At 39.1% G+C, this 21,078-nt stretch overlaps 1 protein-coding gene across 1 annotated transcript; it reads right to left on the bottom strand.

Annotated features, from left to right (window-relative positions):
- Nucleotides 1-3,007: 3,007 nt before the first annotated feature.
- Nucleotides 3,008-4,126, bottom strand: LOC118587200 (C-C chemokine receptor type 2). Its single transcript, XM_036192962.1, has one exon. It carries the CDS (start codon nucleotides 4,124-4,126, stop codon nucleotides 3,008-3,010), a length of 1,119 nt encoding a protein of 372 aa, XP_036048855.1.
- Between the last annotated feature and the right edge of the window lie 16,952 nt (nucleotides 4,127-21,078).

Genomic DNA, 21,078 nt, shown 5'->3' with positions numbered 1-21,078 from the left:
CCTACTGTAGATGTTCATACTGTGCTGCATGACTATCATTGAATTAGTCCCCACCCTCTGGATTCTCAAAAAAGTCTTACATACTCTTCTTTCCCTTTGTTCATGTGATCATATCTGAGCCCTCTGCACCCATACCACTCTCCAAGGCCCTGGACTGCAAGGTCTAAAGGACACGAAGTGACATCCATTTTCACCTTACCCATCCAATCTGTAGACAGGCTGTTTTTCACACTGCATCCCACAGTAGAAAAACATTTTTAAATAAACATTATCTCCCATATGTATTAGTTAGCATTGTCTTAACAAATAATCCCCTTGGCTTATCATAGTGGACATGGATTTTTGCTCCTCTTCTTCATGCTGTGGTCCTGGCTTCATTTCTCTTATCTTCTCACTCACCAAGATGCATGGCTTTAGTTTGCTGAAAAGAGGATCACACCAGCCATGCTGAAGCTATAATTGGAAAAGGCAGATGTCCTTTGTGTTTGTCTTCTAAAAGAATAACTGCAGAAGGGTGTATAGCCTGGAAGGCAGGCTGTAAGTCACACCTCTCCAGCAGGTACCAGGTATGTGGAATTGTAAAGTAGTGCAGGGGAAGATGTGTGTAGTTGTGAACAAAACAATCAACCACATTGGTATAACAAAACATATGCTTGTTTCTTTTTAATATTTCTAGCAATATAGAGCACTGATTTATTTATCAAAACACAGGTTTTTAAAAAAATATTTACATCTCATCATCATTAAAATAAAACTATTAGGATGTCTGAAGGTGATACTTTTATCCCTCACTTCTTCTAGAAACTTTTTTTTATCATCATGTGGTAGCAAAGCCAAACCACAAAGACTTCCAGTTCCCAGGCTGTCTGTTCCTTTTATTGTTGCTTTGTCAGATGAGAAACATGCTATGGAATAGGGAAGAACATTGTTGGTTTAATTCAGGAGAGATATTTTTCTTATGAGAAGGAATTTGTCTAAGTCCTCTTCTTTGTAAATTAAATTGTTAAAGCTTTGGTTAGAAGCTGGCTTGATTTAGGGATTCCGACTCATCCAAAGGACAATCTATCACCAATGGCACATCTAGGAAGAATGATAAAAAGGAGTTTGGGGGAAACAAGCTTGAGAGAACAAGTACATTGCTGACATGGCATCTGTGTAGCATGTGCTGGGCTCTAGATGGCTTAGACTCTATATCACCATAGTTGGGTAAGTCCATAGATCACGAATCTAAGGCCCTGTCAATCCAGAGTTGTCTATGTAAGTTCAGATGCTTAAAGCCAGAATGTTCTCTATAACTAATGTAACATATTCAAGTTTGGCAAGGGAAAAACTCTTACAGTGGTATTTCGTCACATTTAAAAGTTACAGTTTCCAGTCTTGATTTTATTTTTTCTATTTTTGATTTTTTTTAAAAATCTTTAAATTATGTTTGTATCCAAAAATAAGGCACGGGAAGATAGTCTGTAACACACTTCTTTCCACTCCATCGGCAATCTTTTTTATCCAGGCTTATCCTGCCTGGTAATTAAGATATGTTCCTAGGTTAGGAGTATAATTTCCAAAGCAAAGGCTTCTGTCCCTGCTGCATCCATCCCTTTCTTTGCCCACAAAAACATACCCAGTGCATTTTCTCTTCTGGGACTATCTAGGGGATTCATACTTGGCTGTTTCGTACATACTTCCTCAGGCCCACTGATGTTTGAAGTATGGCGGTTAAGAAATAAAGACCAATGGGAAAGAGGCAGGTGCAAAAGTAGTGGAGCAGCAGGAAATATCAGCAATGAAATAAAACCAATTCACACCCAGATAGTAACCTTTCCTTAGTGCTGAGGCATCCATTTTGCCTCTGATTCTATGTTGTTCTAAACACACATTCCTGCTATTGTGGTTTTGTTCCACATATCCCCTGCATTTTTGCTTCAGTTCTCTATGCCTGATGGAGGGATTAGCTTTTCTCCTCATTCTTGATCACTCACTATCTCCAGTCTTTGCTCTTTCTGGGAAGATCAAAAAAGAACCTTTTTATTTTTAGGATAACCACTAATGATGCGTATTTTATAAACAATAATTTTATAAATATCATGTAAGGAGATGTGGCTTGAAAAACATGTAAGCAATGAAGTATGGTATTGAAGATTTTTCCATGTTGTCATAGATATAAATAACAAAGCAAAAATGTGCTATGCAGTTATGTATAAAAGGATCATGGGGCTCAAATAAAGTTCCCAACTAGTTATTACAGTTGCCAGATTTTCCACAGCCTGATAAAGCCTTCATAATTAAATACAGTTGGGAGATGGAGCTAAAGACCAGGACATTTCTTTCCAAATGAAAAAGACCCCTGCTCATCTTCATCTTCAACCAGGATCAACAATGTTTATCTATTCCTCCTTCTCACTCAGTCCTGATGCCCTTACAACCTCCTTCCTGTTCATTCCATACATATCTTGTCAGAAATAGGGGGAAACATAGTGAAGATTGGCAAAATAGTATTAACACAAGGCAATGAGGCTCTTTTTAGAGACAGAGATTAGTTCACTGCAAAGCTGAAGATTCTACCAACATTTATTCTAGAATGTTGCCTGAACATGTATTATATATACAAGAAGTGATGTAGTTCTGTCTTGGCATAATCCTAAGGTTCCTGGATACCTGATTTAAAGGTCTCTATTCTTCAATATATCTTTGAGTAGTGGTTCTCAACCTTCCTAATGCTATGACCCTTTAACACAGTCCCTCATGTTATGGTGACTTCCAACTATAAAATTATTTTTGTTGCTACTTCATAACTATAGTTTTGCTACTGTTACGAATTGTAATGTAAATATCTGTGTTTTCTGATGGTCTTAGGCAATCCCTGTGAAAGTGTCATTCAGCCCCCAAGGGGTTGAGACCCAAAGGTGAGATTCATTGTCTTTGAGGCTTGTTACCATATACAATCTGCTCCTGGCACCTGCCCCCCCCCCAAAAAAAAAAAAAAAAAAAAAAAACCAAACTGCCACTTGCTTTACAACCCAACTGAGACTTCTTGCTCCCCAGTGGAAGGGGTGAATGTTGAGCTCACTCGATCCGCTGTCTCTCTGTAGAAAACTGGGCACTGCTTGCAGAGATGTTTAGTAATGTGCTTTCTGAAGAATATGGAGAGATACCTTCGAAATTTCTCCCCAACAAAGGCATAGATGACAGGGTTGATGCAGCAGTGTGTCATTCCAAGAGTCTCTGTCACCTGCATGGCCTGGTCTAAGTGATTGGCAATCACACAGTTACTCAGTCCCAAGAATTCCTGGAAGGTGTTCAGGAAGAGAACAATGTTGTAGGGAGTCCAGAAGAGAAAGTATACAATCATGATGGCAAAGATAAGTCTTACAGCCCTGTGCCTCTTCTTCTCATTTCTACAGCGAAACAGGGTGTGGAGGATTCCTGAGTAGCAGATGACCATGACAAGTAGGGGCAAAACAAGGCTTAAGATATTCCTCATTATTGCATGGAAATTCTTCCATATTAATGGAAAATAAGGACCACAGGTGTGTTGATAATATTCTTCTTTGAATTTAGTAAATATAATTCCTGGGAGAGAGGCAAACACAGCCACCACCCAAGTGAGTCCACTTGTCATCACCCCAAAAGTGACTGTCCTGGCTTTTAGAGCAAACACAGCATGGACAATAGCCAAGTACCTATCAATCGTCAGGAGGATAATGAAGAAGATTCCACCAAAATAGCCAATGTGATAGAGCCCTGTGAATAATTTACACATTATATCTCCAAAGACCCACTCATTTGCAGCATAGTGAGCCCAGACTGGGAGAGTAAGCAGGAAGAGCAGATCAGAGATGGCCAGGTTGAACAAGTAGATGTCAGTCATGCTCTTCAGCTTTTTGCAGCTTATCAAGATGAGAATGACCAACATGTTACCCACAAAACCAAAGATGAATACCAGAGAGTAGAGTGGGGGCAGGATCCAGGCGCCAATTTGCTTCACATTGTATTTATGACAAGGCTCACCATTATCATAGTCATAAGGTGTGGTGGCATCTTCATCAAGCTCTTGGATACTTGTAAACAGAGAATGAGATGTTGACAGTATGCCATGGATGATCTGAGGTAGCATATCACTGTCTTCCATTTCCCTTGCTTCTGTGGACAGAGAACAAAATGATTACCTATAACACAAATGTCTAATTCCCTAATCTAAATAGCCTTGCCCTACTCAAGCAGCATCCCAGTCTTCAGTTTCTCTTTTATAGTCATCTTCTTGACACCATGTGTTTATTACTTTCCTTTTATTCCTCATAGCAGACACACCTTGTCAACTTAGCAACCATTTTCTTAACACCCTTGATATTCCCTGGTGAACATGTTTCTCATTGTAAGGCTACAAATGGTGCATTGCATTCATAACCTCCTTCGCATGTGATGAACACGAGTATGACACATCACTGAATGATAAGATGTAATTAGGAGGTTTCCATGGAGGTTCTTCCCCAATAAAAGAAACACTGCTGGCCCCTTCTCTTATTTTAACTTGCCTAGCATAAGCTTGGTGCTTAGCACTATAAACAAAAGACCTAAACATTGTACAGAAACCACAAAGGGGGCTCACTTTCTGACTTATTATTTGAGAAATAAAATAACCCATTGTAATTTGCATCATCCATTCCTTGCATCCAAAAGCATTCTAATAACCCTCTCCACTCCTGCCTCCACCATCCTCCCACACTTTTTTTGACAAGGTTGCCATGACAACCCAATGTTCAAATGATTTAACTTTGTCCCAAATTCATTCTCAATGAGCATTAATTTCCCTATTCAAAACCCTGTTTAAGGGGCTGGAGCGATGACTCAGTAGTCAAAGGCACTTACTGCTCTTGTAGAGAACCCCAAGTTGGTTTCCTGCACCCACAACAGGGAGCTCATAAAAACCTATAATTCCAATTCTGGGCATCTATAACCTTCTGACTTCCATGGGCACCTGTACACACTTAATTCACAGAAACTGAAATAGATACACATATTTACACAAAATAAATAAACAGATGTGTAGTGGATAGCCATCCCAGCATTGGCCTGGAAGTTCCAACCCCCATTGAGGCTTCGGTAATGGCCACGCCCACAAGGCGGGAAGACCAAAGATGGAGAGGAGGGCTCTTGCTTGGTTCCAGGACCCTGGATGCTGGAGATAGACCAAGCAGAGTTCTCCAGAGAACACCGCGGGACTGCGCTATACCTTTGCCAGACCCTGCAACCTACCCCTTCATTTGTAAGTTACCCCACAAAATAAACCTCCCTTTTAACTACATGGAGTGGCCTTAATAATTCCATCAATACAGATGAATCTTTTTTAAACTTCTTTTTTGGCTTCTAAGAGGACATTCTTACCTGACTACTTATACATTTTTTGTGACATCTCATTACCCATTCCATAAAAGCTCCCAGGCATTATACTTGGCTTTTGCCTCCTTTTACCTTTTGTTTCTTGCTCCAAAATTCTTCTAATTCAGATTGGCTGAATTATGTCAGATAATCTCAGGATTTTGATTCTCCTGCACACCTATTTTCCAAGGCTCTGTGTTCAAGTCCCACCTTCTCCAAAACCTTAGTTTATTTTTTCACTATTTGATGTTATCTCTTCATGAATTTGTCCACACAGTCAATATTTATTTAGCATCTACTATGAGTTATACATGAAGAGACACACACATACATTGCTATACATGTTTGGCGGTCAGAGAGCAATCTGTTCTTTCTCTCCTGTACAAGCTACAGGGATTTGAACTCAGGTTGTTAGGTTTGCACAGCCAGTACTTTGACACAGAAACTATCTTGCTGACCAAATTATGAGGTCTTGATCTTAGTTATTATCATCCATTACATTGTATAATAAATAAACTCTGGTATTATTCCAAATCACTCCTCTTCAGATAACTAAGGGTTGTCCTTCAGAACCAAATAGATTGGGTTCAAATTCTGCCTCCAGGTTAGATGAGTAGATAGATGACTCAGCAATTAAGAGTACCTACTGTTATTCTTGCAGATGATTTAAGTTCAGTTCCTAGCACCCATGATGGATCCAGTGCCCTCCTCTGGTCATTACAGGTAGCTAAATTCATATGGCATTCACTAACAGAGACACACACATACCTTAACAAAAAAACAAAAACAAAAACAAAAACCTCAAAAATTAAAAAAATTCTGACTCCAACATAAAAGCTGTGTAATTTAAAGTCAAGTATCTGTTTTCCTGTATAGAAACTAAGTTGTTGCAAACCAGTGATGAGGACTTAGCACAGCTTGTGTTACAGATAAATGCTCTGTGTTAGTATGGTATCATATGAGTTCTACCCCTACATACTTGTCAAATTCATCCTTTCTGCCCTCTGTGAGCTGCTGGTTTCTTGTCTCATCCACTACTCAAATCACATTGACATTTCCTTATATATAGCTCATCCCTCTCATTTTGTCTGCTCTAACAGTTAACATTGCATATGCATTCCTCAACCTGAAACCCCTAATAGCCACATGATTTAGATTTGGTGGGACCTCAGAGTGGTTGATACACTCACTAAGGCAACTTGCTTCTCAGTTTCATCTCCAGTCATTTCTCACATTCCCAGCCCTGCACAGCTACAACCATCATCTCTCCATTTCCTTCATGCCTTGGTGATTTACTATATGCATGTCCCTTGGCCTGAAATGGCTCCTGTTCATCCTATTTTATACTCTAATTCCTCATTTCTTGTGAAACCTAATCTGCACCTTCTGACAGATCACTCTGCTCTTGTGAAATCTAAGTAAGCACTTATCATGCTATCTTTTGCATACTATGCACCTCTCTGAGGTTAAGGAGTGTCAGTGTTTTTAATCTCTGACTTTTATAATTTCATCTGCCTAAAAGAGTTACCAGTAAATGCTAACTGAATGAGTGCCCAAAAGTCTATATTTATAATTATAAAATTATAAGATGTAACATCATTAGATCTTGATTGTTAAGAATACCTTTTCTTGATATTGACTATAAGTTATTTATATCCACCTATATAGCACAGCATTTTTTCCATCTTTTCAATGATAGCCACATTTTACAAGCTTGCATTTCACATCACTGAGCCATATCACTAGACTGTAAAAACTAAATGAGATCTCTGATGAAAGTCAAGACGAAAATGTATGTGTCTGAATAATTACACTGCACTAAATCCTAGTCAGTTCCTGAAGTTCCAGCTGTTATGGAAAATACTAGGCAATTCATCTAACCCTATATATCAAGCAGCCAACAAAGTAACTAGAAGGTACTGCCTGTGTGTCACTTTGGGTATCAAAACCTAACACCCAGGGCTGTAGGAAAGCTTCCTTTTAGAGGAGGGGGGGGGGGTCTTTTCAGCTTCTGTGGCCCTCATGAGAAGAGCAAAAGGCATATTTAAATGGAATATTTTGGTTCTGGACTTGGACTATCCCTATATAGACTAGAGGTGAAAAATTTCATGGTAGAAAGTTCTAGAAATTTAAGCCCTCTGCATGCTAAGTAAACCTGTGGATGCCTAGAAGATGACCAGGCAGAGTACTTTTCCTCCCTTTGTTGTCTCCTTTTAATCACCTGATCCTCAAAGGATGGTCCCACCCAACAACACCCTCATTTCCTGACTGCCACTAGGGTCTTTCTAACATTTCTTAATGCATATTACACCCTCTTCTCTACCTCAATCTTGATCATTGTTTCCACATGCACAGGCTGTACAACCTCTCAGGCTGTCTCTCTAGTGCCCTGCACCTCAAGCTTGGAGATGCTTGAGATTAACATTCATAAAGTCATGGAAAAATCACAACTCACCAGGGATGGCTTCTTCTTGGTAGCACTGGTATCACAGACTTCTCAGCAACAAAAACCTCAGGTCTGGAGGTAGAAACTTGGTGTGCAGAAGTAGGAAATAAAGTTTCCTGCAGAAAGAGAAGGCGGAGATAGAACAGCAAGTGATGGTAAAGATTTGAAAAAAAAAATCAAAGATTTATAGTTCTTCTTTTCCAGCCAGGAACATTGTATACTGGGCTGAGGTCTCCACAGGATTAATTTTGAAATCTTGCTTATGCAATTTTGAGTGTGAGTCAGCCACTCCCTGTCCCCCTGCTTCAGTATATTTCAACTCTGAGCTTCTTTGACTTGCTTTCATAGCTTTTCCACTCTCTGTTCTCTTCTCTGTGTTATTTGGCATGGCCCAAGTACAATAGAATCCATTACTCCCAGAGAATAAATACTAATGAGGACATTGATCATAACAGAAGAAATGCAATGAGGTATGTTGCTTTCAGAGTATTGTGAATTGGAATCTGGTTATGAATAGTATTTAAATAAAGCTTTCTAATGAAAGAGAATGCTTAGTGATCTTTTGTATTAAGGATCTTCTTAGCAAGAGGGGCTCTCTTATTATTATTATTGTAGGTCACTTTCCTCTGAAAGAGGCTTTGTTGAAAACCAAATCTGCATCATAAGCACCTACTTACATATGTCCCTAATGTTCTGCAAATCTGGACAGAGTTATCTGAGCTGGTCTCTGGAATTCAGCAGTATTACCAGACCTGGCAGTCAGGAAATCAAGCATTGATTTCCCCAACAGTCAAACTTGAATCATAAGAGCTCTGGGTCCTTGGATGGATAAATGGATATGAAACAGCTCATGGGTCATCTGATGTACAGTGGATGTTCAGTAAGTGACAAGCAAAAACACCAAAGCCCTATTGAGAACAGTGGTGCCACCACTATTAAGAGATGACAGCAGCAAGGAAGCTTAGTGCAAACCAAGAGTCCTTTCCAGATTTCAGGAAGTTGGCAATCATGTGTATAATACTTAGGTTTTGTTAAGCAAAAATGTCTCCAGTTTTTCTTAGAAAACTTTCTTTTTCTTGTTCTAGAACAGATCCATTTCTACAATCAAGACCCCTGGTTGAGACTGTCTTTCACTTCCATCTTCATACTATGTAGATCACTGATTCTAGCCATGGCATTTTGAAAACAAGGAGAAATACAGTGTTGGGTAGATAAAAAATGATCTGACTCTAGGGTATAGAAGGATGAGTAGGGTCAGAAGAACCAATACCCAAAGACTAGCCACAATGGAAGCTACTACCCCTGTGTTTTGCAGGAGGCCTATGTTTACCTCAGAACATGACTCTGTCATATTTGTTGGTATATTGATGGTTGGTGAACAGCAGCAGATTCAGAAAACTCTTTGCCCTCCCCTATTTGTCCAAAAGCAGAACATACAGTTTTTAAAGGTAAAAGGTATCCTCCTACCCTAGAGAGAAACAGCTAACCACTGAAGACAACTTTAGATCTTTATCAACCTAGAAATTATACAAGAAGAATCAACACAAACTTTACTAACTAGTCTTTTGCTGCCATTTTTCAACTGTCCCACAAGTTTCCATGCACAGAGATGCAAATTGTTTTTTCTTTGTTTTGCTAATTCTTTAAACTTTTACTATAATTTGTTGATGATAAGTTGAAATCCAATGCCACATGTTTAAAAAGTACTTGTTCCCTCCAAATATTAAATATACTTCTTTCCCCCCCTTGTTAATTCATCATTTGATACACAAGTATAATCCTACTAAGAAATTTCCAGGATTGAGGAAAGAATTTTGTTTTCCTCCTTAGAACTTGAAGGATCAAAACCAAAACAAAATAAATCCACCACCTGAGCTCTGACATTCAGAGCTAAAAATAAGTTGTTAGAATTTGGCAAAGCAGGGCAGAAGAAAGACCTCAACTGCTTATTCCCACTTTCTGATCCCCTGTCTCCCAGTGAGTAGACCCTACAAGACAAGAGACCAGTGGGAAGTGAAGATGTCCACTGGAGGCTCAAAGTGGATCTTGGGAGAACCACAAAACTGTTCTTGCCACCTTCATCCCATTTATACTATATCAATAGTTAGAAATTTGTGAATTTATGTCTTAAAGTATTTATGTGGATAAGGAAAACAGAAAGGATGCCTTTGCATGAGTTTGAGAACTCCATATCTATCTGCCAGCAATGGGTTCATGTTTTTCAGGATTTTTAGTCGGAAAGATGAGTGCTGTGTAGCCTCTGAGATACTTCAAAGCCAACACATCACCAGCTGCACAGCTCTGGTATACCTGCTAGCTAAGCAGGATTCCAGTGAAGTCATGGCTGTGGTGCTTCAGGTTGCCTAGAGAAGGATGAGGATCATCTCAATTCTCTGCAAACCAATGAAATGAAAATCATTTGTACTCCCCAAATGCTGTAAGAAGACTGACACTGGATCTGAGATGCTTAAAATCATGTTGATTATCACTTTGAAGGTTAACTGAAGGTTATGTTCTCTCAAGTGACTTAAAAGGATTAATTTGAATCCCACTGGGGGTTAAATCACTCAAACTGAAAGTTAGGATGATATCAAAACCTATCTCTCGGCCACTTATCTGTGGCAAGACACAACCAAATGAAAATGTGGGAATAGCATGTCCGGAGAAGTGATAGCAGAACAAGAAAGGTTTATTAATGGTCTGAAGGCACTTTGATGGTGCCCTTTATAACTTCCTTACTCTTCTGTGATGGGTTTGTTCAGTTGCTACTTTAAAAGTGCAAACACTCTTGCCTCTTCTCATCATAGATGCTTTGGGTTCACTGTGGTTTCTATGGTTTATGTGCTTCCCGTGTCCTACTAAAATAAACTAGTGAGTTCTAGGATTTTACTCCTTCAGTTTAATCACATATGATCTAAACTAATACAACACATACAGATAAAGCAGTCATTATATTGACATTTGTTTTGGTCTTATCTTCATAACAAAATACAAATGATTTCTACTGCTTCTGTGCCAAATAATAAAATAAGACAACAAGGCACAGAAAGTGAAAACAAGAAAGTCCAGCAACTCCTGATTCTTGTAAAGGACATATCAAAGATTAGAGACCAGGCATGAATTTCTTTCCCCTTTTCTATGATCATGAAAAGTGTCCAGATAAATAAAGAATAGACAAAAGTATGTAATCAAAAATAGAAATAAGGCATTGGGAAGATTGCTCAGCAGGTAAGAACATTTGCTGAGTAAGTGTAAGGATCTGGATTCAAATTTCCAGCCCATAAGCTAGTCATCATCATGCAACCATGGCAAAGTTGGGCATGGTGACAGATGATTCCTAAGGCTTGCTGGTTGCCATCCTAGCTCCAGGTTCTGTGAAAGACTCTGTCTCAAGGGAATAATATAGATAGAGGGGACACTTTATATCTTCCTCTGGCCTCCATGTATATACACATACAGGAATAAACATCCATATGCACATGCATGCACATACCAAACATACACATGTCAGAAAAAATAAAAAGACCATCCAAGTAGTAATTAAATTTTAATAAGTTTATAATATAAAGGTAGCAGATTGGATGTTTCTATTTTGTCCACTCAAATAAATTTGAGAAGATGTGAAGTTAGAAACTTTACTTTTTACTTGCAAATGAAAACCCAACTCAATCAAGTTACTTAAGAGGATTTGTGCAGACTGGTGTTAAGAAGCTAATCTCGGGGGCTGGAGAGATGGCTCAGAGGTTAAGAGCACTGACTGCTCTCCAGAGGACCTGATTTCAATTCCCAGCAACCACATGGTGGCTCACAACCATCTGTAGTGAGATCTGGTGCTCTCTTCTGACCTGCAGTCATACATGCTGTATACATAATAAATAAATAAATAAATAAATAAAAATTTTTAAAAAAGAAGCTAATCCCTTGTTCTTCTGCAGGTCAGATGCTCTGTGCTAGATCTAGAGCTCAGTATAGATGTCTTAGCAGTAGCCTGCCATTAGGAAAAAGACTTGGCAGTGGTAAGGCATAGCACATTATTTGGCAGACATGTATTGCTAACTCTGACAGTTGGGAGGGAAAGGATGGTATTCACATACCATTGCATCTTTCCTTAAGTCCTGATGAGTAAAAGTAGCATGAAAGTGGAATACCATCAGTGTCTGGTTTTATGCCCCAAACTGTAGCTTCTGATATGCCTTGGGTGGGGGGCATGATGCTATAGCAAGCACCAGAAAATCCAAATGTACTCTTTGTAGGTACAGTTGCATAAAAAAATCCTCAGACCTGGATGTGGCAGAAATTCTGTTTGGTACACATTGCTGGCCTAACTCTGGGTGAGCAGCAGGTGATGAAAATAATGAGATGGTCCCTGGCTAATCACAGCTAGTTGAAGTTCTACCCAAATAATACTGGTTTTGCCGGAACCATAAACATGTGGTAGGGAGAGGGACAAGAATGTGGATTACAACTCATTTATAGTGCAGCTCAGGTATGTATCATTATTTCAGAAGCAATACATTTTGAAAACAAAAGTTTATTTAAAACATAAACAAAGTGGCAAACCTTTATCTATATCACTAAGAGGAGAAGAGAGAAGATGCAGATAAGTAAAATCAGATGAAGGTGGAGTTAACTTTAAGAATGAAAAAACAAAACAAAACAGTGGTGGCTCTTGCCTTTAATCCCAGCACTCAAGAGGCAGAAGCAGGCACATCTCTGTGAGTTTGAGGCCATCCTGGGTCCAGGGCAGCTAGAGCTGCTACACAGAAAATCCTGTCTCAAAAAGGAAAGAAAAGGAAAGGGACAAAGCAAAACAACAAAAACAGAAGGATATAAAAATACGTTCAAATATGTTAGCATTTTGGACTACTTCCATTTGCCCCAATAACTCTCAGCTTATAGGTTTTATTTTGCTCATATTGTTTAGATAGTATAATAGCTTGTGTGTGTGTTTGTGCATGTGCATGCATACATACTTTGGTACTTTCTGTCTTTTCTACTAAGTAAGCTAAAGTTTTCCCATGTTATAAATTATTCACAGACAGAATTTTGGTGGCTATCTATTTATCATTATCCTCAGGAGACTGTGGCAGACACAGAAGCACCTCAGACTTCTTCAGATCTTGCTTCACTATCAAGAAAATGGGAAATTTTACTATTCTCAGAATATTATCGCAAGTTCTCACTTTATTACTGAAGACTTTGGGAAATGTAGCAGAACCTCAGAGCTTTTTATAAAAATTTTCCATCTTTTCTTCTTAGTTAGCAACTTGGTCACTATTTATTTAGCAGATTCTAAAGTCTGGATGATTAAGATTTTTCATTAAATTGCCTCCCTTGTTTGTAGTAGCTTTGTGCTTACCTTTGTTATCTAATAATATGATGGAATGTTTACAGTTCACTTAAATTATTAACAAATATTACTGGGAACAGCGTGTATGAATTCATTAATCAAACACAGTCTGAAAACCTAAACTGTTTGGAGACTCTGCTAATGAAATACAAAGATGCATGACATGATAATATTCATGTCCTAAAGGGAATGATGCTGTGAACATCTGGAGAAGTGTTAACGTAAAGCAACATAGGACAGTGCCCACAAATGTAGACTTCTGTACTTCGGAGAGTTCAGAGTGAGGAGAACCTCTTAATGGTGGTTTTCATTAAATACTTGATAAAAGACAAAAGATTTGATATAAACCTTGGTGGATTTAAATCTGAGGAGATAATCAATGAAAAGAAATGGCCAGACAAAAGTGAAGAGGGAAACAGGGAGGGAGATAATTCATGAGTTTACCCAAGCCTCCAGAACCAGAAACTCTTGGAATGAAGCAATCTGTGTTTTAACAAGCTTCTCAGGTGATCCTGATGCACACTGAGGCTTGAAAATCATAGGCCTAGAAAAACAGAGCTTCTGCAATAGAAAAGATGTTCTGTGTAATTAAAAATGTCAGGTAGGGGTCCAGAGATGCCTGCTGTTTATCTGGATGACCAAATGTAATATATGTGGGCTTGGGAGGCAGAGCCTCAAACTAGACACCACACATTATGATCCAGCTCTGCTAGGTCCAGTTGATTATGGGCCTGGGAAGGAAACACTCTCTTTGAGACTCAGTTTCCTAACCATCATGGATCATATATAAAGACTTAAAAAAAATGGGAGCACTTAATAGTATTTCTTTATCTGTACAATTAATTACACATCTGATCTAGCATTATATGCTTCTAAAAATACTCTGGAGAACAGTCACTCACCTCTTGGTCGAATCGGAGCTGGTGGACTCTGTCTCAAGGAGCCATTGAGGTTTTGGGGGGGTGGCAGGGGATGGGTGGTTTTGGGGGCCTGAGTGGAACTTGTAGATTACAAGGTCCAATGGGTGGTGGTGGTGGACAGATCTGCCTGCAGGAGTCTTGCCTGCTGGCCTGTAACTGGGATTGCAATGGGTGGGGGGGGGGGCACGGGTTGTGCATTGTGACCGGCTGGGAAAACAGTCATTCACCTCTTAGTCCAACTGGAGATTGCAGAGTTTATGTCTCAGGGAGCTGCTGAGGTCTGCAGGGTGGGAGGGTTTGGGGGATGAAGTAGGGCTAGTAGATTACAGGGTCCGATGAGGAGGATGGTGGGAAGGCCTTCCTGCAGGAGCCTTGCCTGCTGACCTGCAACTGGGGCTGCAATCAATCTTATTTTAGAGCCCTTAAAAAGTGTACCAATGCCTAAATTTTTGTTCTGAAAATTTTGTATGGACTATTTGCCAAAATTATATGTAATTTTTTTGCAAATTGTGATTTACATTTGTCATCCATGCTGTATGTAATGAATAAAGCATCATAGTGCACAAAAAATCCCCAAGTGAGCTTTTTAAGACTGACCAACAACTGCAGAGTTTGTGATTTCAAGGGTTTGGAATGTGGCTGAAAATGAACACTCTTGATAAGCTGTGAGTCAAGTCTTCTGCTTTGGTACCTTCTCTGGGAGTCAGAGGCTTAGAAGTAAACCTAAACAAGGCTCATGGAGTGCTGGGAACTTAACCAGGTCCTCTGGAGGAGCAGCAAGTTCAGTATAAAGAGTCAATCATCTTGATATGAGAGTCCATCAAAAAGAGCATAAGACAGTTATCAGACAAGGACATTTCCAGCCTTATCTCTAAGCCAGCAGGGAAGGCTTCAGAGGTCATTTAACCTAATGCCAGTCTCTGAGATGTAAGGCAGGGAGACAGAAACAAAGAAAATCCATTTCTACTTTTAAACAAAATTTCTAGTTAAAAAATTTTTAATAAAGAAATTATACTACTCTCTCATGAAAGATACTTGAATTCTAATTGGAAAAGTGCAGAGAATTCTTTTTCTCTGGGATGCTACTCATGGACCATTTCTACTTTGTTGTCTCTTGGTGGAATATTCAGGGAAGAGGGATAGACATTTGTAAAACAATTCAATTTCTGTTCCTCTTTTTCTATAACATTATCTTCCTCTTTTGGTTTCTTACTCTTGAGCCCTACCTTCTGTGAAATGTTTCAGTTCCCTCTGTATTTTTGGACAAATTTTCTAGCTTTCAACAGATGTGTCATGGTACTTTTTTACTTGGCTCCTTAAGACCAAGACCCCAGTGGAAGACTCTTTATGAGAAGAGATACAAAATGGAACCTTTATTTCAAAACCTCTGATTTAATGTGTTACTTTTTGCTTTGTATGTTTGTTTGGAGTTTTTGTTTAGTTTATTATCAAGGCTTGTTTTTTTTTTCTTTATTATATTTTACATACCAACCACAGTTTCCCCTCCCTCTTCTTCTCCTCCTCTTCCCTTCCTACACTTCCCTTTTATTACCCTACCAATCCACTCCTCCTCCTTCTCTATTCAGATGGGGTAAGGTCTCCCTTGTGAATCCACAAAGCATGGCATATCAAGTTGTGGCAGGACCAAGCTCCTCCCCCCATATCAAGGCTGAACAAGGCATCCCATTGTACGGAATAGGTTCCAAAGAGCCAGCTCATGCATTAGGGACAGATCCTGGTCCCACTGCTAGGGGCCCCACAAAAGACCAAGCTATACAGCTGTCACCCAGATGCAGAGGGCGTAGATCCGTCCCATGCAGGCTCCCTAGCTGCCTGGCCAGAGTCCACGAGCTCCCATAAGCTCAGGTCAGCTGTCTCTGTGGGTTTTCTCCCTTGCTCATATAATTCCTCCACCCTCTCTTCAATTGGACTCACAGAGCTTGGCCCAGTGGCTGGCTGTGGATCTCTGCATCTGCTTCCATCAGTTACTGGATAAAGGTTCTTTGATGGTAATTAGGGTAGTCACCAATCTGATTACAAGAGAATGCCAATTCAGGCACCCTCTCCACTATTGCTAGGAGTCTTAGCTGGGGTCATCTTTGTGGTTTTCTGGGAGTTTCACTGGCACCAGATTTCTCTCTAACCCCTTAATTGCCCCCTCTAGCAAGATTATCTCTTTTATTACTCTCCCTGTCCTGTCCCCAACTCCTACAGAATGGGAAAAGATCTTCACCAACCCCACATCTGACAGAGGACTGATATCCAAAATATATGAAGATCTCAAGAAACTAGACATCGAAATAAATTATCCCATTAAAAATGGAGTACAGATTTAAATAGATAATTCTCAAAAGAAGATATGACTTTTTATCTTCTTTGATTGAATTTATTTCTAAATATTTTATGCTTTGTTTCATGATTATAAGTTGAATTATTATTATTATTATTATTTGGTTTTTTTGAGACAGGGTTTCTCTGTGTAGCTTTGTGCCTTTCCTGGAACTTGCTTTGTAAACCAGGCTGGCCTCAAACTCACAGAGATCTGCCTGCCTCTGCCTCCCAAGCAAATTATTTTTAAGTTTTCTATTTTGGCTTTGTAATTTTTGTACATATATTGTAACCCATTTATATGACTTTATGTCTTGTAACATTGCCAAATTAATTTATCATTTCTAAGAAACTTTTCTTTTCGGTATGGACTCTACATGAAAGATCATATAATCCATAAGCAGATATTATCTTACTTCTCTTCTAATTTCAGTGCCTTTCATGCATTTCTTTTCTCCAATGTGTGTGTGCATATAAGGGCGTATGAATGCAAATGCACAGCTATACATTGCACATGGAGGCCATAGGTCAACTCCAGATGTTTTATAGACAACATGCATCTTGGTTTTTGAAACAGGGTATCTCATTGCCCTGGAACTTACCAATTTGACTAGGTTGGTTGGCCAGTGAGTCGCAAGAATCTGCTGATATCTACCTATGTAGAACTGGGATTATAAGCAGACATTACCATGCCTAGACTTTTCCCTCTCCTATTGGTTCTGGACTAAATTTAGGTCCTCAGGCTTGTGTTGCAAGCACTTTATTAACTGAACAATGTATTCAGACCTTTTTAGTAAATTTTCTTGTCTAATTTCTCTGATGAGGACTTTCAGTGCTATATTAAGTAGTGTTGGTAAAAATGTACATTCTTGTCTTGTTCCTAGTCTTTTCTGTGGTTTGAAAAGTACTTTTTAAATGCATACATTTAAAAAAAATAGGGTTTCAATTTGTAACCCTGACTGGTCTGGAACTTCTAGGTAGAGGAAGCTAGTCTGGAACAGAGATCCACCTACATCTGCCTCCTGGGTACTAGAATTAAAGGTGGAATTCTATATTCTGCATAGATGGACCACCACATCTAGCTACATTTTTGTATTATTAAAGTAAAAGGATTTCAGCAGTTTGAAAAGAAATTGTTTTATTAATTTAACTAGCAACAATGCTGAAAAAACAGAAAGGCGAAAAGGAGGATGAGAAATTTGTGGCAGGTATATTGTATAGAAATGTGTGCAGCACATAGTTTAAAATTTTGATAGCTATTAAAAATGACAAAAGAGTGAATTAAAATGAATAGTGGTATAGGGTAGGCAAAAATATTTAATCAAAATTGAACATCTAAAATGAAATGACTTTGTCTTTATACCAAGGAATGACTCCAAGAAACACCAGCCTTCAACTTGACCATCCTGATCCCTCATGTTCCCATTTCATACACCCCCTCCTCAGGTTACCCAGGACATCTAATCTATTTTCTCTTCCTAGTGAGATCCATGCATCCCTCTTAGGGTCCTCCTTTTTACCTAGCTTCTCTGGGGCTGAAGATTGTAGTCTGGTTTTCCTTTGCTTTACATCCAATATCCCTTATGAATGAATACATATCATGTTTGTCTTTCTGGGTCTGGGTTACCTCACTCAGGATGAGTTTCATCCATTTGCCTGCAAATTTCATGATGTCATTGTCCTTTTTTCCCTCTGAGTAATACTCCATTATGTAGATATACCACATTTTCTCTATCCATTCTTTGGTTGAAGGGCATCTAGGTTGTTTCCAGGTTCTGGCTATTACAAATAATGCTGCTATGAGCATAGGTGAGTAAGTGTTCTTGTGGTATGGATAAACATCCTTTGGGTATACACCCAAGAGTAGTATAGCTGGGTCTTGAGGTAGAATGATTTCCAATTTTCTGAGAAACTGCCATACTGATTTCCAAAGTGGCTGTACAAGATTGCACTGCCACTAACAGTGGAGGCTTGTTCTCCTTACTCCACATCCTCTCCAACATAGGCTATCATTAGCGTTTTTTATCTTAGCCATTCTGACAGGTGTAAGATGGTATCTCAGAGTTGTTTTGATTTGCATTTTCCTGATAGCTAGGGATGTTGAACACTTCTTTTAGTGTATCTTGGTTATTTTTCTGTTGAGAATTCTCTATTTAAATCTGTACTCAATTTTTTAAATGAGATTATTTGGTATTTTGATGTCTAGTTTCTTGAGTTCTTTATATATTTTGGAAATCAGCCCTCTGTTTGTCAGATGTGGGGTGGTGAAGATATTTTCCTATTCTGTAGGCTGCTGTTTGTCTTGTTGGACCATGTCCTTTTCCTTACAGAAGCTTCTCAGTTTCAGGAGGTCCCATTTATTAGTTGTTGCCCTCAGTATCTGTGCTACTGATGTTACATTTAGGAAGTGGTCTCCTGTGCCAAGGCATTTGAGGCTATACCCCACTTTCTCTTCTATCAGGTTCAGGGTAGCTAGAATTAATGTTGAAGTCTTTGATCCATCTGGACTTGAGTTTTGTGCATGGTGACAGATATGGATCTATTTGCATTCTTCTACGTGTCAATATCCAGTTATGCCAGCACCATTTGTTGAAGGTGCTTTCTTTTTTCCATTGTACAATTTTGGCTTCTTTGTCACAAACCAGATGTTCATAGGTGTTTGAATTTGTACAATTTTGGCTTCTTTGTCACAAACCAGATGTTCATAGGTGTTTGAATTAATGTCATGGTCTTTGATTTGATTTCATTGTTCCACTTGTCTGTTTTTATGCCAATACCAAGCTATTTTTATTACTATAGCTCTATAGTAGAGCTTAAAGTCAGGGATGATGATGCCTCCAGAAGTTTCTTTATTGTACAGGATTGTTTTGGCTATCCTGGGTTTTTTTTTGTGTTTTTTTCATATAAAGTTGAATATTTGAGTATTTTTCTTTCCAGGTCTGTGAGGAATTGTGTTGTGATTTTGATGAGGATTGCATTGAATCTCTAGATTGCTTTTGGTAAGACTGCCTTTTTCATTATGTTGATCCTACCTATCCAAGAGCATTGGGAGTGTAGAAGCCCACAACTGATTCAGTTTCCCAGTTTGAATCTGAAGACTATTCTAAGTCAATAGAGCTCAGCGTTGCTTGCTCCATAGCTGTGAGAAAGTCCTAATTAGCCATAGAGTCTCCTTGAAGGGCTGTGAGAAAGTCCTGATTAGCCCATGGGAAGGAACATACTGTCTAACTAGACTCAGGCTGTTGGTGCCAGCTGGAGGTACATTGAGATAGAAAATGAAACTGCCTACTCCTTGATTCAAGGACAGGATAGATAATGGTTGAATGTCTGTGCTGTTCATTGTTCTACTTCTGTCCTTCAAGACTGTATAGAAGCTAGCTGTGAAATAAACTCAGGACTGTTTGGCATTGACTGGCAGTTCTCTTGACTCTTTTTTTGTTTTCTTCATTGTCTTTTCAATCCACACGCCTCCACCCAGATACCCAGTGGACTCGTCAGCAGGCTCTGACATGGAAGATTTTCTGAGCTCTACTTCAATTTCTTTCTTTAAAGACTTAATGTTCTTGTCACATAGGTCTTTCACTTGTTTGGTTATAGTTGCCCCAAGATATTTTATGCTGTTTGTGGCTATTGTAAAAAGGTGATGTTTCTCTGATTTCTTTCTCAGTCCGTGTATCATTTGTATATAGGAGGGCTACTGTTTTGGTTTTGTTTGTCTGTTTGTTTGTTTGTTTTTGTTTTTTTTTTTAGTTAATCTTGTATCCTGCCACATTACTGAAGGTGTTTATCAGCTGTAGGAGTTCTCTGATAGAATTTTTTGGGTCACTTGTGTATACTATCATATCATTTGCAATAGCTAATGTTTGACTTCTTCCTTTCCAACTTGTATCCCCTTGATCTCCATTTGTTGTCTTATTGCTCTAGCTAGAACTTTGAGTATTATATTTGAATAGATATGGAGAGAGTAGACAGCCATGTAGTTCATGGACTCTGGCCTGTCAGCTGGGAAACATACATGGGACCAAACTAGGCTCTCTAAATATGGGTGACATTTATGTGGCTAGATCTGTTTGGGGAGCACCTGGCACTGGGACCAGGACTTATCCTGAGTGCATAAAATGGCTTTTTGGAACCCATTCTCCAAGGTAAGATAGCTTGCTCAGCCTTGACACAGCAGGGAGGGTCTTGGTTCTGCCTCAATTTAGTATGCCAGACTTTGTTGACTCCCCAAGGGAGGCCTTACCCTCTCTAAGGAGTGGAGGCAGGGACAAAGAAGAGGGGGAGGAGAGGGAACTTGGAATGGTATGTAAAATGAAAATAAATAAATAAATAAAATAAAAAATAATTAGCAGAGGAGTCAATACATCTCAAGTGTAAACAGGAGTAGGGATAGCTGAGCTCAGTAGGTTTCAACCTCACTTTCCTTGCTTCTTTGAGACAACTGCAGCAAACTCAGGTCTTTTCTGGATGTGCATAAGTTATGGTGAGGTCAAAGAAGATACAGAGTTTTTAAGGTTGGGGTTGTTAAAGCCAATGCTTCTCAATCTTCATCTGCATAAGGATTCCCCAGACATCTCCTTGGAAAGCATCTATGGGATTGAAAAGAGCCTGAGCCTTGAGTTTTTATTTGATTTAAAAAATTCACTCATTCATTTTGCAGT

This window comes from Onychomys torridus, chromosome 7, assembly GCF_903995425.1.
Source record: "Onychomys torridus chromosome 7, mOncTor1.1, whole genome shotgun sequence".
Classification (NCBI taxonomy): domain Eukaryota; kingdom Metazoa; phylum Chordata; class Mammalia; order Rodentia; family Cricetidae; genus Onychomys; species Onychomys torridus.
Note: the sequence above shows the minus strand (reverse complement) of the source record. Positions and strands in the feature narration are given on the sequence as shown.